Genomic DNA, 20,428 nt, shown 5'->3' with positions numbered 1-20,428 from the left:
ATTTGAAATATACAAACGCAGTGACTTCTATTCCATTCCCATTTTTTTGTTTGATCTGTGCAAATGATTTAATAAAGAATGAGTTGTTGTTTTTTGTTTTGTTTTGTTTTTAAATATATCTTTATTGATTTCAGCGAGAGGAAAGGAGAGGGAGAGAAAGATAGGAAACATCAATGATGAGAGAATCATTGATCGGCTGCCTCATGCATGCCCTCACCTGGGGATCGGGCCCGAAACCCGAGCATGTGCCCTGACCAGGAACCGAACTCTGATCGCCTGGATCCTAGGTCGATGCTCAACCGCTGGGCCACACACAGCCGGGTGAGAATGAGGTGTTTTAGATTTAATCAGTTGATGATTGAAATACAAATACTATTCAAAATATGGTCTCTTTATTGAAGCAAATTAACACGGTCACTGGCACCTATATGTAACCACTGACAGGAAAAGGTGTTGTTTTCTCTATCCCAACAAGCAGAGAATTACCACAGCTAATTTGCATTTTCACTTGGCAGTGATGGCAGTATATCTTCACCATCCATATTGCCTCAGGTCTTTATCACCTCTGGTTCTGCTTCTACCTAGACCCTAGACATATCACACACTCTGTGGTAGCTAGAACAATCCTCCCAAAGATGACTATGTTCTAATCCCAAAAACCTGTAAATGTTAAATTACATGACAATTTGTAATTGTGAACTAAGGTTGCTAATCAGCTGACCTTAAAATACAGAGATTATCCTGGATTATCTGTAATCTTAATTCAATCACACAAGAAACCTTTCAAGTAGAACAGGGGGAGCAGAAGAGAGAACCAGAGAGATGGAAGTGTGAAAATAACCCAATGCTCTTGGTTTTAAAGATGGAAGAAAGGGACTACAAGCCAAGGAATGCAAACAGGCATTAAAATGTGGAAAAGGCAAGGAAACAGACTGACTACTATAGCCTCCAGAAAGAATAGAGCAATGACAACCCCTTGACTTTAGCACAATGAGACCCATTTTACAGAACTGTAAGATAACAAAGTTGTATTAAGTAATTAACTTTGTAGTAAATTGTTACAGCAACAATAGGAAATTAACATACCATCTAAGAGAAAATCATTCTGGAGATTATATTCATAACATCATGCCTTTAAGACCTGAACTAGCAGGTATATTAGATGCCTTGGTAAAAAACAGGTGTGCCAAAGACTTGAATAAACATAAACACACACACACACCACAAGAAAAATCCACTTACAATAGTCTAGTGGTCTAGAACACACTGGGAAATACCCTCCATAATAAATGGCAAGACGCACAATACTTACTAAGCCAAAGCCACTCTGGATTTTGGAGGCAACATACATAACATACTGCTCTGTTGCTTTGACCATTTTACAGAAAAATCATAAGCTGCGAGCTTTGAGAAAACTCAGCTGACAGAGGCTACTGTGCAAGAAGCTCTACTGTTTTTCATTTGTGGGCAGGAGAAACTATAGTACACTAAGGATCTGTGGCAGATGTAAATGTTCAATAGAGCCTGTGTTAAACCCCACTAGGAGAATCTCAGTAAAGGTCCATGAGATTTTGAAGTAAAGACATGCCCTCATTGGCAAGTGTAGTGGTTTGACTGATGATCCCCCCCAAAAAGATATGTCTACTCAGAACCTGTGGATGCAACCTTATTTGGAAAAAGTGTCTTTGAAAAGTGTAATTAGCTAAGGATCTTGAGGTGAGCCCTAAATTAATGTGGGCCCGAATCCAATGACATGTGTCCTGTAAGACTCAAAGGAGACAGTGATATGAAGACACAGACAGATATCACAGTAATATGTCTACAAGCCAAGAAATGCTAAGGATTTCTAGCAGCCACCAAATCTAGGAAAGAGGCATGAAAGAGATTCTTCATCAGTTTCCAAAAGGAATCAGTATCTTAATTTTGGATTTCTGGCCTCCAGAATAATAAGGGAATAAATTTCTGTTGCCTTAAACCTCCTAATTTGTGGTACTTTGTATGGCAGAAACAACAAATTAATATAAGTATATAACTATATTTATTTTATGTATGTTTCTAGCTCACAACTGGGTGCTGATAGAGTCTAAAATTCAGACCATGTGATTCTATAGGATATGGCAACCTGAGTCCCTCTTCACAGACTGACATAATCAGACACTACTGGTTTCTAAGGTCACTGTGCAGCAGAAACGAAAGATAGAAGAGGATACCCACTCTTAATTACCTTCTCCAAAACTGATACATCTCTTCTTCTCAACCCTATGAGCAAGAACTACTTAAATTGACCCAATTTAATAAGAAAAGGCCAAGAAACGTAGGCAAAAACATGGATAATCAGTGAGCACTAGGGACTTTGTCACATAAAAGGATGGGGAAAATATGTTTACAATAAATAATAATCAAAGAGGAGTTGATGTAGTTAACATTAGCACAAATAGAATTTAAGGGGTGAAAGCATTATTAGGAATGAATAGGGGCAAGATACAATTAATAAAACCAGAATTAATGCCAAAAAAAAGTTATAACCCTACCTCATGCCACATACAAAAATTAGCTCAAAATGGATCAATGATGACCACTCCGAGTTGCTACTGCTGATCCGCACCTGGTCTCCTGCAGCAATGCGGGCTGTCCACCTGCTTGGTCCTGGAATGCCCAAGGACCTCAGCAAGCGGTCCAGGCCCTTAAGCCTGCAGGAAGTAGACAAGTGGCCACAGCCACTGATGCAGGTCAAATACACGGGCAGAGGCTGACAAGCTGGGTAAAGGGCTGAAACCTATCCAGGTTAAAAATCAGTCCACCAGGATTACATGAGATGGCCCTGATCCAGGTAAACTCTACACTTTGGTCCTGACCAGCCCAGATGCTCCCAGCAGGATGGACCCAAAATACAGGGACTGGCACCATTTTCTGGTGGTCCAATTATGTGAGTCTGGGGCCTCCCTAGGGCACAGGCCTTCAACACTATGTCTCACTGGTTTACAAGTATGACGGGCTGCTGAAGTGTGAAGAGCCCCTTCTTAGCAACCAATCTGGAGACCACCATAGCAAATTCAAGGTCTGCAAAAAAGTAGGAGCTTGGGACTCCAGTGACGGGCACGTATTACCAGGCAGAATGGGATGACTATGTGCCGAAAGCTCTATGAGCAGATGTCTGGGATATAGGGAAAAGCCAGGAACAGAAAATCACCCAGGGAACCCAAGCAGTGTTCTCAAGTTCAGTGATGCATGTGGATTTCTCCTCTTTCCCATTCCCACTCTCACAGGTGAGATCTGAGCAGACAGAGGTTTAGGGTGACTTTTCCTTCTACAAACCCTGGTTTATGTTTTAATAAAATTTTAACTCCATTTTGGGGAATTTTGGTACATCATCAGTTGTTAATATAAGAATAGCAACCTGTCATCTAAAGAAGAAAAAATCAGGGTAAGAAGAACAGGTCTACCGTAATAGAGCAGAGCATAAAATGTTTAATAGAGGTTTTAAAAAAAATTTCATTTCACTGGGCAGATTCTTAGTACAGTTTGTAATATTTTACCTATTTTACAACATCTTCAATGTGCCTATAACCCTCAGGCTTCTGCACTGGTTGAAAGGACAAATGGCATTATAAAAATACAACTTGCTAAATTTGTACAGGTCTTTAATCTTCCTTGGGCACAGTTACTGCCCATTGTTTTAATAAATCTAAGATCTACACCCTTTGGCAGACATAAACTATCACCATTCAAAATTGTTACCGGGCATCCAATAATGTTGTACTCGTGTGTTTATGCATCCCTTCTTGCCAAAGGACATATGTAGTCTTAGTGCAAGGGATCAATTGAGGCTTTAAAGAAAAACAGCCAACTAGTCCTGCAGTCTTTTCACAGCAGGCTCCCTGGAGACAAAGACCTGCTCCACCACAACTTACATCCTGGAGATTCTGTCCATTAGAAAAGACATCTTAAGAAAGATGCTCCGCAACCTCAGTGAAAGGGACCTTACCAGGTGCTTTTAACTAATCCTTATGCAGCAGAACTTAAAGGCACTGATTCTTGGATTCATGTTTCTCATTTAAAGAAAGCCCCAACTGGAGGCCTAAAGCTCAAAATTTCCAAGGAGCAGAAGCAGACAGCATCTGAATAGGTAGCTTTCCCAAGATTCTGGACAAGGCTGATATAATCTCATGTTTTTCCCCCCTGGACAATTTATCAGAAGAACTCTTTTATCCACTTTTCTATGTGCTAAAAGCAAATGACAATTTGTAACTGATGGTGGTAAGAATTTGTAATTCAGAAAAACTGCTATTCTCATATTCTTATATGCTATTCATATAATCTCCAGCTCCTCAAACTCACATGTTAGCTAGTACACCAGCCACATTTCTTGAGTTCCTACTATAGAGAGAATGTTAGCTCTTGGTTTGGCCTCTTATCTTTTTGTAACCTTCACTGCTGAGAATTACACTTTATTATGCCGTTTTGTTCCTACGCTACAGAAACTTTCTGAATCTGAAAATCTCATTGGCCGTTGGATCTGTGCCATAGCAAACCATAATCTTGAGGTTCCTGAATTGGTGGCCTGGCCTCTACCCCTAAAGGGATGAAAAAACTTGACTGGTAAAACTGTAGGGTTCTCTTGGCTTCTTTGAAACACACACTGACTTCCTTTTGGAAAACATGCCCCAGAGACAACTACCTTCCATTTGGGACCTCCTTGCTCATAAAGGTATACACCCCTTACTCAGATTTGGACATTGACTAGAAAGCCTTCCTATGTTTTGAAAATATAAATGGAACTGGTAAAACATTAGGTTATCTTCCATTCGATGTCTATAACTATACGCTCTATGATTCCGATGACCCCGAGTTCACTCCGTGTTGGAGTCTCCCTGACTACAGTGCAGCCTCTCACAACATGTCTTACCAGGGCAATGAGATCTAGAGTGGAACTGGATACTGGGAAGAAGATGTGCAACCCCCTGACCAAACGATGTGGCGAATGGTGGAAACTAGATTCTTCTACCTCTCTGCTTCCTGGAAGTTCCCCACATCTGAATCAAAATTTGACTCACAATAATCAAACTCATTCGTTGCTTCAAACATTATTTTGTGTTGCAGGACAAATTATTACTGTGTGCAAGACAAGCTATTTTGTTGGGACAAATGATACCTGCGGAAAGTCAGGTTTTTTGGAGTTTGAGTGGAGAGTTCTAGAAGTTTCGGGGGTGCTTTTGAGCGCAAGACATTTTGAGGCGGTTTGGTGACGCCCATGACAGACAGACCTACAAGAAAGGCCAAACCCAAATTCAGGCAGTAAGGGGTTTGCCCTTGAGCTTATTACAATTACCTCCCACTCTCATGAGTCACTTCTAAGGCCGGACACCCAAACACGGCCCAGCTTCCAGGGTGACCGGGCAAACGACACCAAAAGGCAGGTTAAGGGCCTCAGGCTTCCAACCGCGTTGGGCCACAGTCTGACCGAAGCTGGCAGACCGTTGAAAGAAGGGAAAGAAAAACCTTTCCAGGCCCAAGGCCTGGAAAACCGGCGCTCCGCCGCCTTACCGAGTCCTGACGCAAGCAAACCCCGTAGGCCCGCAAGCAGCAGCACTAAGCGGAGCATGCTGGGCCTCCGCCGCTCCGAGGGACTCCTGAGGCGCAGCCCTTGGCGGCTCGAGCGGGAACGGCGGCGCTAACCCCAGCCCGCCGCGCGGGGAAACGGCACACGCCAGGGCCACCTCCCGCGAGCTCGCACGGTGTTCTCGCGAGGCCTCCGCACCCGGTATTTTGCGCGCGACCACGAAGAGCCCGCAGCGGGTGCCGCCTTCAAATCACTCCGTCTCTAAACTCCTCTTCTAGGTACCCAGCCCAGCCGCTCCTTCCCGGTGGTCCCCCCAAAACCCTGCCCCTTCCTGTTGCTGGACCTAAAGGAACCAACACGTTTATTATGCGCGGTTTTGCATCAGACGCTTCTAGGTGCTTGGAAAAAGGAACGTGCAACAACTCCTGAATCTAAAACTATACACGAGATTATTGGATAAAGATGTGGTACGTACATACAATGGAATAATCAGCCATGAGAAGAGATGACGTGCTGCCGTTGGCGACCAGATGGACGGATGCTAGGCCAAGTCAGTCAGACAGGAAAAGTAAGCAGCACATGACTTTACTCCTGTGGGATATAAAACTGAAGGCACGTAATGAACAAACAGGTGAAACAAAAACTCATAAACACAGACAACAGACAGTATGGTGGTTCCCAGAGGGAAGAGGTGTGGGGGTTAGTAGAGTGATAAAGGGAGCCAAATACACCGGTGGAGCAAAAGTAGGTTTACAGTTGTTCATGTGCAAACTACAATAATTAATAAATAATAACACAAGAGTAAACTCTGTGTTTTGTGTACTCACAACTGTAAACCTGCTTTTGCCCCATCCTGTACTCAGACGATGTTGAGGTGTCAACAAGAGTGAGTGTATATCCCCAGCTCCTGGAGAGCCTGGGCTCCTGCCTTTTGTTATTGCTCTAATGTATTTATGAGGTGTCCTCTTTCATGCTCATGTCACACAGTCTCAATCTTTCACACAGCTTAGATGATAAACTATTTGGTCCTTCTAGTGTTACCTCCTAGTATTACCTAAAGAAAAGGAAACTTCTTAATAGAAACCAGAACTCTCAAGGGATGAAAACTTAATGGTGTACTTTCAGATACCTAGCAACTGGGTTGGACAGAATTAGCAGGGGTGGCTGTGTGGAATGAGTGAAACTGGAGGCTCCACATCTTTTTTTTTTCTTTTTTTTAATGTATCTTTATTGATTTCAGAGAGAGGAAAGGAAAGGGAGAGAGAGAGACAGAAACATCAGTGATGAGAGAGTCATTGATCGGGTGCCTCCTGAACACCCCCTGCTGGGGATCCAGCCCACAACCCAGGCATGTGCCCCGACCGGGAATCAAACCCCGATCGCCTGGATCCTAGGTGGACACTCAACCGCTGAGCCACGCCTGGCGGGGCTCCTCATTCTTGTAGCCCTGAAATCCTATAACGCAGTCTTATTACTTTATATGAATAACAAGTTCTCTAGAAAAATCTCTTAGATGTTACGTTGTTGTAGCAGACGCAAAATGTCCATTTCTAGGTATTTCCCTGAAAGTAAAGATTCCATGATTGCAACATAGGTGTCAGCATGGATCCAGAGCTTCATGAGCCAACAATAGTTTCTTAAGTTTTTCACAAATGTCCTTAAAAAGATGGATGCACTGATGATCGAGTCCTCCAGATTCTGACTACTTAGAACAAGATCAAATTTAAATTTCCTAGTATTTTTTGGTTACAGGGGCACATCCTTTTATATAATACAGAGTGTCTGACTATTTGATGTACTACATACATGATCCCAAATCCATCTATGGTTTTACATTTTTCATAAGAATCTGGTTTATAGATAACTAGCTAATAGGAATAAGACAAACTATAAGGCAAGAGGAATGGAATAGGCACAGTGAGACACAGAAAGTCACTAAGAGGATGTGCCTGGGAATAACTTGCCTGGAAAGACTGGCTATCAAAAGGCAGCATTTCCCTTCCCAATGGTGCTCTGATGGGCTTACACATTGTACACACTATGTGGTCATCTTTTCCTTTCTTGTTTTTTGTTTTTGCTAGCAGCTCCCATAGTAAAAACAGCCCAAGGGAAAATATTTTGTAAATGTCTATGTAAAATTTTACCCAGATAGAGGAGTAGCAAACTCTCTGTCAGGAACTTGGGTCCTCGAGTCATTTCACAGACATGAAGCAAAGTTATTACAGCTCTTCATTCTGGACAATAAAAAGGGGAATGTGGCGCCTCTATTTTCCTCAAAGTTATTTTCTAGATTCCTGAGGCAAAGTTATTACAGTGTTTTGAACATCCAGTGTGGGTTATATAAATGTAGACTAGAATGAGGGTAAGCAGAAAAATTAGTTGGTGACAGCATGGTGAGGAAGTTAATGAATTCAGCAGAAGCAACCCATTATGCAGAGATTTCTGGAGGCATCAAAAGAAACTGTTTTGGCTCCTATTTGCCAAATGACCTTGAAAATTCATTACCTGACCTCACTATATGCATCAATAAATTCTGCTGTATTTGGAAAGAGCCTGGGGGAAATGAGGCATTCCCAGAGTACTGGCAATGTTTACAAGGATACAACAGTAGGACAAACGTTTTCATCGTGCAGAGGGTTTGTGTTGTGTCGGTATAATTAGGTTTGATCTGATTTCATTTTCAATTAAAGTGATCAGCTTACTTCATGTTTCTTTTATTTACTAACAAGGTAAATTTGATAATATTTCAGGCTTATTAAGAGCGTGTCCTTGTCCCTTGTAACTCTTTAGGATATAGTTTCATTTCTCCAGGTTACTAAATGTGGATATGGTTCTCACATTATTGTAGATAAGCAGCCAAACTCAAGCTGGCCATCCTCTACTAAGAGCCTACTGTGTATAAGGGAGAGAGAGAGAAAGCAAGAGGAAATACACAAAAGAACATGTTGTCTTTGGAGTCAGAGGTTTAGAGTGGAAAAATAATAAAGTGCTTGAGAGAATCAGAAGTTGAGGCTATTTAGGGTGGTCAGTGACACATCGTAGAGGGCCATGGATATTATATTCTGGAGTTTCAATTTTATCTTTAGATGATGGATAAACAAACATGTGTTAAAAATAATCAGAAATATGATGTTTAAAAGTCACTCAATTAGTAATATGTAAGACCCTTAAAACAGGAAGTGAATGGCTAAACAACACGGCTGTGATCCCATGCCTGGTATTTTCACTTTAAGCATGTTTGCTATAAACATCTTTGCTACAAGCATTTTCACGGTACAACTAATTGGCTGTAAGGCAATTTATGCATAAAAAATAAAATCATCAAAAATAAAAGACGGACATTTAAAAAGACAAAATGACACATAAAAATTTAATCATAAAATTAAAAGACTTTATTGAGAAGAATGAAAATACATTGTCGTTGAAGCTTTCCATTCATTGTGTTATATACAATTTTTTCCTTGTTGATACGTCTTTTCATTTGGCATCAGACTTTTTCTTTTTTGCTTCAATTCTTCCCTCCTTGAGAGCATCAGGTTCCAACTAAAGAATCAATAATTAATGCTCAAAGACTGTTGTGAATTGGTAGCCACCTCTTTTGTATTTGCCATAGGGTGCCAACTTTTGGTTTTGACAGGTGGGAGGGATGACTGTGTTTGGGAAAGACGTGCAAACTGGTATGTGATTATTTTCTAGTATAGTATTCAATCTGGCTTTATACGCAGTTGTCACCATCCAATATTTTAGGACCACCACCTCTACTCACCACTGTATAGACCATAATGAGGGCTAAGATTTCTATAATATAAAAATGGGAAGAACTGCAAGAACTTTGTCAATGGAGAAATGAAACCAAACTGACAACTAGTTCAAATACATTAAGTCTGTGAAATGTAAACTAAACTGTCAACCAATTATTTTTTATCTTTCATGGTGAACTTGCCTTACAGCCAATTCGTTGTGTGGTGAAAACGTGTGGGGGGAAGATGCTTGCAGCAAACATGTTTGTGGCTAAAATACTTACTGTAGAAATACCTAGAACCCTATAATACATTCATTGATTTTGGCAAGTGGGCATAGTGTGGGGAGGCAGGATACTTCCGGAGTATGGAGGAGAAGGCAAGTGCCTGGGTCTGATCTTCTAAGCAAAGTAATCGAAAGCCTGCTAACAGGAGAGGAAACTAGATGGCCGCGTAGGTAGCAGCTGTACACGCCTCCTCCCGCAACCACCTCAAAATTACAACTAAAATACGGAACCATCATCACTCAGAGCCTCCTGAAATCCAGCTGAACAGCAGCCCGACAACCAGGGAACTGAAGAAGCAATGAGACCAGTAGGAAGGGCAGAGACGGGGGTGGACGGGGGCTGCAACCCTGAGATGCGGTTTAAACCCGGGAGGGACATCTCCGCGGTGGAGGTTTCCCGGAGAAATGAGGGGTCCCAGCCCCACAGCAGGCCCCCAGCCCAGGGCTCCAGGGCCAGGAAGAGACGTCCCCACAACTCTGGGCTGTGAAACCAGCCGGGACTGTGGCTGAGGGTCACGGAGGCTGCGGGAGCCCCAGCAGCTCCTCTTAAAGGGCCCAGCACAGACTCACTCGGACGCTCCCTCTGAGCCCAGCGCCGGGCAGCACCTTGAAAGGACCTGGGACACTCGGGGAGGAACTAACCTACCTGAGATCCGGGCGAGAGGTGGAGGGGCGGCTTCCTCCCAGGCAGAAGGGCTGGCAGAGGCCATGGCTCCTTTGGTGAGTCCTCCCTGCACACAGCCGGAGGCAGGTGCCATATTTGAATCACCAGCAGAGCTACCTTACGTTAATGCCTAATAGGAAATAAATTGAGTCCCGGCAGGTCTGGGGTTGAAAGGTAAGTATGATATCCTACAAGTGACCTATCAGACTACATAGTATTAGGTTTACAGTTATGAGTTGGCAAAACAAAGAGTTTATTCTTATATTATTATTCCTTGTATTATTATCTATTACTTATTGTATTATTTTCCATATGAACAACTGTAAACCTACATTTGCCCTACCCTGTATTTGAAAATGTCTAAATTTTTTCAAAATTAAAGAAAGGCATAAGTCTTTCCAGCCTCCTCTCCTTTTCTTCTCCTTCTGTTGCTCAAATTACACATATGTTGAACCATTTGATAGCATCCTCTGAGTCACTGGTTCATATTTCAATCTTTTTTATCTTTTTTCTTCAGTTTGTATAGTTTCTATTATTCTTTCAGTTCACTGATATTATCTTCTGATGTGTCTTTTATGTTGTTAATTCCATTGGCAGAATTTTTTATTTCAGTTACAGTATTTTCCCATTTGTAGAAATTCCATGTGTCCCATTTATATCTCCCATTTTTCTTCTTATTGTGATAATATTCTTTTAAATCCATGAGAATATTTATGATAGCTTTTAACATACCTATCAGCCAATTGTATAATTTCTAACATTTCAGAGTTTATTTCTATTTCCTAATTATTTCTCAGGGTACAAGTCCCATCCTCAAGTGAGGAATAAAAAAAATACAATAAGACAGGCTGTTAAAAGGTCAAATAGGTGGTAGAAATGAAACAGAAGGTTAACATCACACGTGATAAGTCAAGTTGATGTCATGTTTCCCTTGCTATGCTGTAATGAGACGAGTACTTTATCTCTATTGTAATCTTCCCTAAAACTCATAACCATGCACCACAGACATGAGTCCATGTATGTTTTTATCTTGGCCTACTTCCTTCTCAACACAACCTGGATTACCAGGTGTACCACCTGAGGCTCTCCCACTGGGAACAGTTCCCCTATCCACTGTCTGCAAGGGCCAACACTGATTGTAGGGGTAGAGACACAACAATACAGTTTTGGTTTACACCAATATACCAAGCTAACTCATTAACAAACAAAGCTCAGTTTATGTTTTCTTCTTTCATTACATGCTTATTGGGACCTGTCATGAGTCAACAACTGTGAGCTAAGAAAGGCATTAAGTCAGAGTAAGGGATGTCATGAAGATCTACTCATGCAATTTGCTTGTGCCCAACTCAATCTCAGTCTCAAATATAGTGCCCTTGGGTACAGCCAACTTTATGATCTGGTGAATCTAGTAACACTTGTTCCTGATGGGTAGTTCTGGTTGCACAGTCATTTACCATCTCATGTTCAGATTCACAGTCCCTTTCAAAGACCAGTAGCATACCAGGAACTGCTTTTCTGAATGGTATATAGTTCTCTGATGATGACAATATAGCCTTGCCCCAAAAGCCCAAAATTCTGCACCAAAACTCTATTAGGGCTTGACTGGACTCTACAAAGCATCTATTTATACCATAAATACTTCTAGGGCCATGGAGTCTCCTGGTTCATATAGCCCAGGCAGCAGAGATGCCAATACTGCAACCTGGATCTCATGTAGACCTTTCTTACTTCGGAAGTCCTCTAAATCATTCAATAAATGAGTCAGGGTAGCATTCCCAAGTGAAAATTATGCTGCCTCCAAAACCAAAAGAGGCCTACCAAGTGTTGTGACCCTTTCTTTGTGACTGAAGGCCCAAGGTGCAACCATTTATTCTTTACTTTGGAGGGAATGTTGCAGCATGCCACTGCCCTCTAGACCTCTAAAAATATCATTGAAGCATTGGGTGCCTGAATCTGCATAGGGTGTCTCTCACCCTCTGGGGGCATGTATTTTACCAAAGTATCTGGAATACTTGCCAATTTTTTAAGGTATAATTAACTTTATGTAATTGGTATAGTGAACCAACATGATGTTCTATGGGATGTCCAGATGATCTAGATCCCTTTTACTATATTATGACAGAGAACAGAAGAATTAATATAGTGAAATCACAAATTTAAACAGTTGTCCATCCTAGGCAAAGGTGAACTTCTGCTATCCTTCTGGAGATGTTGAAACTCATTGGTCAGATCAATAGCACTTAACCTTTGATGTTCTGGAACTCTTCAACTAAGCCCCAGACATTCAACAATATATGTCCTCTAGCTACAAGAGGTGACTCTCACTATCAAGCAGGTCCTCTGACATTCAAGCTTAATCATAAAATTAATGATTAAGTAGCATGACCCTGCAATTTTCAATATTATTGATACTGATCAATTCTACACCCATATAATTACCGTTTCTCCTGTAGCTGTCAAACACATGAGCTGATGCACTAGTCAGTACATCTATTCCATTTATTTACCATAACAACTAAAAGTCTTGGTAATTTCACTGCTATGCATTTAGAAATTACCAATATTCCACCTGTCACCAGTCACAGTGTCATTACAAGCCGAATGGTGGGTAACCTATATCTAGATTCCAATTCTGAGAGTAGGCTTCCTAGAAACACCCAATTTCTGGTACCAACTGTCTTGACTTAATTCATGAGAAGCTGAATTTAAAATGATAATTATTTTTGCAAGTTGCTTAGGGAAGAAATGCTCTCAGGAGAAACCTGTGAGAGAGTGAGGGAAGCAGAACTGGCAAGGACTATAGTTAAACATGGATAGAGTTTCAAGTGAAGTCTAAATTCAGCCTGATCCTACAGGGAGATCTGGAGAGGAATTGTACCACAGAGCCTACTGTGCCTTGAAACGTGAAAACTGGAGTTTGTGAATCCTCACACTTTTCAGAATTCCCCCTAGAATTCTGAAGGAAGTATCTCCAATACCCCAAGGCAATCTTCTAGGGAAGTCTGTAGTGGGCCATTAGCAGCAGCATCCACAACAGCTAGATGATGGAGGAAATGAACCAAACCAGTAAAGGGGTACTTTAGGATCAGAGTAAAATACCAGCAGAGTCGATGGTAGAAAAATAATTTCAGAGATAAATATCCCCTTTATAATGGAAAGATTTATAGGCAAGGAAGATCATGATGACGGTGTAAATTTTAAATCACCAAATCCCTTTTAAAATCAGAGCCACTAGAATATTAAATAAATTTAAAAACAAACACGTATTTAGAATCTTCCTCAAGCTATTCTCATGAACCAAAGATTCTAGTACAAGAGGAGGGAGCCAGGGAATGCAAAATAAACACAACAGGAAAACCTCCAGAAGACCTATATAACATCGTCAGCTATTGGTACAGAAAAAGTAAAATTTCTAAGGATACTAAGACACAAAGCAAACTGTTAAAGAATTCTCAGAGGCAGATACACAACTAGGATTCAGAAGCGATGGAAATGTTTCAGAAATGAAAGATGGAGCATTTCAAATGCAGAATAACCAAGTATCAACTATAAAAGGAAAAAAAGGACTGAAAGGAATTCATGGAATTTAACACTGTAGAGGTAAGTGATACTTTTGCCAGAGGAATTTCAGAAAACTGCATTGGATCAAAGCCTGTCTGCAGTTAAGCAAGGAGGAAATGGCTTTACATTTAGAATTATGTGAGCTTACACCTATTCCTAAATGAAGACTTCATAGTGGATTATATCTTCATTACGGTATAGACTTTTACCGATAGAGAATTACTAAGCCTTATGTTTCTCAATTAGGAAGGAAATTCCTCAGATAATTACACAACTACATGATTTCAAATTTTTCACTGGCCTTCTACACAATTTATATGGAGTTATGAGTAATAGAGAAGCTGTCTTACTGTATGAAAAATTTTATTTTAGCATAATCCTCATTTTCAGCACCCACTTCCCTTTTCAAATTTAAGACCCAAATTGTTTGGGGCAAGGCATTTCTACTCCATGTTTGACTCTTTCTTTGCTCCTCACTTCTTTCTACAATTTCAGTGCAAGCACCAGAGAAAGTAGAAATGCTGCCTCATAAGAAGTCCCAAGCTCACCCTGGCCCAGAGCCACTTGGTATTACACAACTGTCTTTCTGGGAGGAAAAGGACTTATAGGTTTACCAGTTTCAGCGAAGGCCGATTTCAGGCTGCCACTTGATATTTTTAGAGGCGGAGTTGGGAAGAGACACCAGTTGCACACCACAGTATAGTAATTTCACTACAGATACAATAGCCATAATCTCAAGAACAGAGAGTAAAATACAATAAAATAATTAAGATATGCTTTAAATATTCGTTTTTAATTTACTTACATTTATGTAATTTGATGTTTTAATAATGACTCACAAAACTTCTGAATTTTTAAAAATATTGTGGCAAGAACCCTTAACATGAAATCTACTCTCTTAACAAAATTTAAGTGTACCATACATTATTACTGACTACAGATACAATGTTGTACAGCAGATCTACAGCCTATTCATACTGCTTAACTGAAACTTTATGCCCACTGTTAGTAACTACCCATTTCACCATCCTGTCAGTCCCTGGAAACCACAATTCTATTCTTTGATTTTATAAATTTGACTATTTTATCTACCTCATATAAGGGGAATCATGCAATAGTTATCATTCTGTGACTGGCTTGTTTCACTTAGTGTAATGTCCTCAAGATTCATCCCTGTCGTTGCATGTTGCGGATTTTCTTCTTTTAAAAGGATGAATAGTATTCCATTCAGCCTTCAAAGGTGCATATATCACATTTTATTTATCCACTCACCTATTGATGGACATCTAAGTTGTCTCTACATCTCAGCTATTGTGAATAATGCTACAATAGACACAGGAGAGCCAATATCTCTTTGCAATCCTGATTTCAATGCTTTTGAATAAATACTGAGAAGTGAGATTATTGGATCATATAGTCATTCCATTTTTAATTTTTTGAGGAACTTCCATACTGTTTCCCGTAACAGTTGCAGATTTTATATTCCCACCATGCAATGGTTCCAATTTCTTTACATCCCTGCCAATACTTGTCTTTATTTTTTTAATAAAAACAAAATTTCTAATCGTTTAACAATCAGCTCTCGTGAGCTGACATGAACTGCCTCCAATACACCACTCCAAGGAAGCTGAGGAACAAGCAGATCTAGGTTCAGTGGCTCCTGAGCTATATAAAGCTTGATGAACTCTGAGAAAAAGAATACAAAATTAGGCCCATGACTTTGAAAAGAACCTATGCAAGCAAGTGGCTCTGATGCTTTTGCTTCCTTAGCTTCATGATATATCAAGGCAATATTTGGTAACAGGTATCTTAACACACTAAAGAGGGCATACAGCTTTCAAAGAGGAGAAGCAGTAACAAGAGAAGGACTGTATTCATATCGTATCTCAGTAAATGCCACTGGGACAAGTCACAAGCCAACTGAAGGCTAGGAGCTCTGACGGAAGGAGGAAAGCCAGACTGAGGGAGGGAGATTCAGGTCACCAGAAAGGGCAAAGGGAAAGGGGATATTCTCTATCCTTGCATCATGAGGCTGAGCCGACAGGCCCTCCTGCTGTCGTGGGATGAGGGCCCTAGGCTGCTCTCCCCTGATTCAGACCCTCTTCTGCATTCAAGTTGGAGTAGTAGGGCGAAAGTTGAGGCTGAAAATACAGTAGACACCAGACATAATTCAGGTGATTCAGATGCAGATGATTTATTATTTCATAATTTAAACCTTCAGCAGTGACATCAGAGGTGAGGAATAAATTATGTTTTTCTCTTCTTGGTTTAGCCAGTTTCTGATTATTTATTTGGATTTATCCCCTCTCCAGGCCAAGGTTGTCAGAGACTGTTGCTGTAAGAGAAAGCGAAACAAAATACAACACAAACAAAATTATCTGAGCTGCTTCTTTTTTTCTGAGCTAACATATTTCTAACACAAGTAGTTTAAAAGGCATGGATAACTGAAAAGAAACGATCATGGAAATGAAAACTAAATCCAGAAAAAACAACTATCTATTACCTCTACTGCAAATACTCTGAATTTTATAAGAGAAACGGCTTTATAAATACTCTAAGTGTTTATTTATCCATGTTTAGTACGATGATTCACACACTCTGATACACATACAATTAACTGAATAAATTAAGAAAGGAGAGTCAAGTCAATATTTGGGCATTCCAAGGACTCCAGGTGAAGAGGATCTTTAGATCGTTAAAATCTAAAATCACTTCAGAATTATGAAAAATTAAACTAGTTAAGCATCAAATAAGGTTAAAATGTTTGTTGTAAACTTAAGTACAAGAGCAAAAATGACAAAATATTTTTGGAACCAAGAGAAATGATGTTTAAAAAATAGGAATTTATTAACAGTATGCTAGATCTAAAAACCCAACTTGCATAACAGAAAAATCAGCGAAGTAAGAGATGGAAGAAGGTAAAAATATACCAAGCATCCCTAATACTAAAAGGAGTCTCAATAATGCCTCTAGTTCCATATGGTAATAATGCATACTTTTTATTTCTATGCCATACTCTTTATAGAAATAGCTCCTTACTATATGACATAATGAAAAATAAAAATAAAAATCAGTAGGATAATAAAAAAATTGTAAAACTTAAGATATACTATCTCTCAGAAAATATACCAATCACGTGTCCAATTGACTAAAAGTAAATAATTTATGAAGTTACAACATGACACATACACACTGGTGGTGATCATTACAACTAGGTAATTTGGCAATAGATATCAGTAAGAGATAAGAGTGTACACACTCTATTTATGCTTTGATCAATCTCTCTTCTAGAGATTTATTCTGAGACTATAATCAAACAATTGCTCCAAAATGTGTATCCATTTAAGGATATTATTTACAGGGAGTATGTAACAATGAAAAACTGGAAGTACTCTAATTATTCATAAAAATGGATTTTAAAATAAAGTATTTTTCATTTTTAAATTCAAACACCGAATGTCAGAAAAGAACTATATGGGCCTACTTTTAAGATAGGGAACATGGTCCATAATAGCACCTAAATTTTAAAAAAAAGTATTTTTATGTATATTTAGAAAAACATTTAAGATATGCATCTATATTGTTAATGGAAATCATCTTTGTGTTTTGATTACGAAAATGTATCGTTAATTCATACGTCTACCAAGGTAATTTAGATATTTTAATAAATATTTGATAATATATTAACAATCAGAAATATGAAGTTTGAACATAAAACGATCTACATTTCACCTGGATATCCCTATTTTTCTTTCATATACATTTCAGAATCTTTTTCTCAATTCTCTGTACCCATGTATTCAAAATAGATTTTCATTGAGTTTAAAATATAGAGAAACCTAAAATAGATAATTGATGTTGGAAAAGAAGAGGCTAAGTTTTAAAGTTAAAAGATAAAAAAAGGAGAAGTAAAGACAATCAGCTTTAAGTTAAATGGAAAAGGAAAGAAAAATATTTTAGATAATAAGACTCAAAATTCATGGGGAATTTCTTTTGTCATAAGTCTAGAAAATAAATGTTGCATTATAAAGTAAATATAAAATTTAAATATGATACATAAGATAGTTTTAAAAATAAAAATGTAGGTTACAAATTTGATTGAAACCTAAGAGTTTTCGGTGATGCTAAACTGCTGAACTGTCATTTACAATTGCTAAGATCTGGAAAGAGCCCAAACCCCCATTAGTAGATGAGTGGATAAAAAAGTATTTACACCATGGAATACTATGGAGCCCTAAGAAAGAGGGATCCCTTGCCCTTTGGGACAGCGTGGATCTTCCCAAAGAGTATTATGCTAATTGAAATAAGCCAGTGAGAGAAAGACAGGCATCACATGATCTCACTCATATGCGGAACCTAACAAACAAAATAAACTGATGAACAAAACAGATTCAGAGATACTGAAACATGCAACAGACTGAGGGGGAGGGGGTATCTGTGATACTTTCCACAATAAAGATTAAACCTATAAAAAAAAGAGTTTACCAGGATATCCCCATTTGGTTTAGTGGAGACCACAAAGAGACTGGTAGGAAGTGTGGTCGCAAGAGGGCTGGCTGGGTTCTCACAGGCAGCAGCTGAAGGTCCAGAGGGATATCTCAGCTGTAGGGAGTTTCCACTGAGGACTCTGGGGCATAAACCCCAGGATGGGCTTCCCAGCCCAGAGCACCAGAACTGAGAAAAGTGCCCACATAACATCTGGCTGTGAAAAGCAGCCGGGGTTTCTATCTGCCAGGGAGAGGCAGCTGAAACTGCAGGCACCCTCTTAAAGAGCCAACGCACAACGTTTCCTGTGCAGCCACTCACCTTGGGCCGTATACGGCACAGGTAGAGGGAAGTGGACTGCAGCTGTGTGGGGAGAGTCATTCCCCTAGACTGTGGGGGACATCTTTCTTGGGAGGCAAACTTTTGGCTTTTGGCTGAGGGGGGAAGCAATTGCCCCACCCTCCTGGAGATCCTCTCACCCTACCCAGAGGAGTTTCTATAGCCTGAGGCTTGTTAAGAGACTGATAACAACCAGCTGCCCCACCTGTGGAGCTTCTATAGCCTGAGGCTCATTAAGAGAATCAGATTAACCAGTCTGCAGACTGAGGCAAACCTCAGGCTGCTCTGAGTCTTTGCCTGATCTGTTTTGGGACCCAGGCCTTAGAAAAACAGACTTTGCTGTGCATCTCGGTCCTGTCCAAACCCATCCAGCCCCAGCAGTGGAGACCTCAAGCCTGGGGTTGTTGATAGCCCCAATCAGGGTATTCAGGGCCAGTCACAAACTGCACCTGACACTGGCCTGTACCAGAGACCCTCCAAAAAGACTGAGAATCCTAGCAGATCTACCTAACATTTAGCCAAAATGGGGAGACCAAAAAACAAGCCCCAATGAAAGAGCAAGAGAAGTCTCCAGAAAAAGAGCCAAATGAAATGGAGATAAGCAATCTCTCAGATATAGAGTTTAGAATACTAATTGTAAGGATGCTCAACAGCATGAAAAAAGATTTGGAAACTATGAAAAATGACCAGTCAGCAATGAAGGATGACACAGTAGAAATAAAGAATACATTAGAAGGAATAAGCAGCAAATTAGAAGAAGCTGAGGATCGGATCAGTGAATTAGAAGACAGGGTAGAAAAAATCACTGAAACAGAGACCCAAAAACAAAAAACAATGAAAAAACAGGAGGACAGTCTAAGGGAGCTGTGGGACAGCATAAAACATAACAATATTCATATTATAGGAGTGCCAGAGGTTGAAAGTAAGCAGGGGTTAGAGAACCTGTTTGATGAAATAATGGCAGAAAACTTCCCTAACCAGGTCAAGGAAAAAAGCACACAGGCTCTGGAGGCACAGACAGTCCCCAAGCAAGAAGATTCCAAAGAGGCCCACGCCCAGACACATCATAATTAAAATGTCAAAAATCCAAGACAAAGAGAGAATCTTAAAGGAAGCTAGAGAAAAGCAATCTGTTACTTAAAAGGAGCTCCCGAAAAGCTGTTATCTGACTTCTCATCAGAAACTCCACAGGCCAAAAGGGAATGGCATGAAGTATTCAAGGTAATGCAAAAGAAGGATCTGAAACCAAGACTACTCTGTCCAGCAAGATTATCAATCAGGCTGGATGGTGAAGTAAAGAACTTCTGAGACAAAAAAAGGTTAAACAATTTATCACTACAAAACCAGCATTACAGGCAATATTAAAGGGTCTGCTATAATTAGAAGTAGAAATAAAGAGAATGAGAAACAGCTATAAAGAAACAAAATGTCAGTGGATACGTATCTTTCAATAATAACCTTAAATATAAACAGATTAAGTGCCCCAATAAAGAGATATAGAGTGGCTGAATGGATAAGAAAACATGACCCAACTATATGCAGTCTACAAGAGACCCACCTCAGAACAAAAGACTCACACAGGATGAGAGTGAAGGGATGGAAAAAATTTTTCCATGCAAATGGAAATGAAAAAAAAAAGCTGGGGTAGCAACACTCATATCAGACACAATAGACTTCAAAATGAAGACCATAATGAGAGACAAGAAAGGTCATTAAATAATACTAAAGGGATCAATCCAGCAAGAGAATATAACCCTGATAAAGATATATGCACCCAGTATAGAAGCACCTAA

General features: G+C 39.9%; 2 protein-coding genes across 2 annotated transcripts in view; both read right to left on the bottom strand.

Moving 5' to 3' along the window:
- The window catches only part of LOC308552394 (disintegrin and metalloproteinase domain-containing protein 32-like), a gene marked incomplete at both ends in the record, with an annotated part of 138,049 nt that extends 132,447 nt beyond the window's left edge, over nucleotides 1-5,602 (bottom strand). Inside the window, one exon of the mRNA XM_081127712.1 lies at nucleotides 5,545-5,602. Within this exon, the coding sequence (XP_080983838.1) occupies nucleotides 5,545-5,602 (58 nt within the window). The remainder of the gene's footprint in view (nucleotides 1-5,544) is intronic.
- A 10,384-nt stretch (nucleotides 5,603-15,986) lies between these two features.
- Nucleotides 15,987-20,428, bottom strand: part of LOC308553632 (disintegrin and metalloproteinase domain-containing protein 5-like) — a 77,623-nt gene continuing 73,181 nt past the window's right edge. Inside the window, exon 25 of the mRNA XM_081129655.1 lies at nucleotides 15,987-16,146. Coding sequence (XP_080985781.1) covers nucleotides 16,134-16,146 — 13 coding nt within the window. The 3' untranslated portion in view covers nucleotides 15,987-16,133. The remainder of the gene's footprint in view (nucleotides 16,147-20,428) is intronic.

Source organism: Miniopterus schreibersii (genome assembly GCF_964146895.1).
Source record: "Miniopterus schreibersii genome assembly, chromosome: 2".
NCBI classification, from domain to species: domain Eukaryota; kingdom Metazoa; phylum Chordata; class Mammalia; order Chiroptera; family Miniopteridae; genus Miniopterus; species Miniopterus schreibersii.
This window is presented reverse-complemented; position numbering and strand designations above follow the sequence as displayed.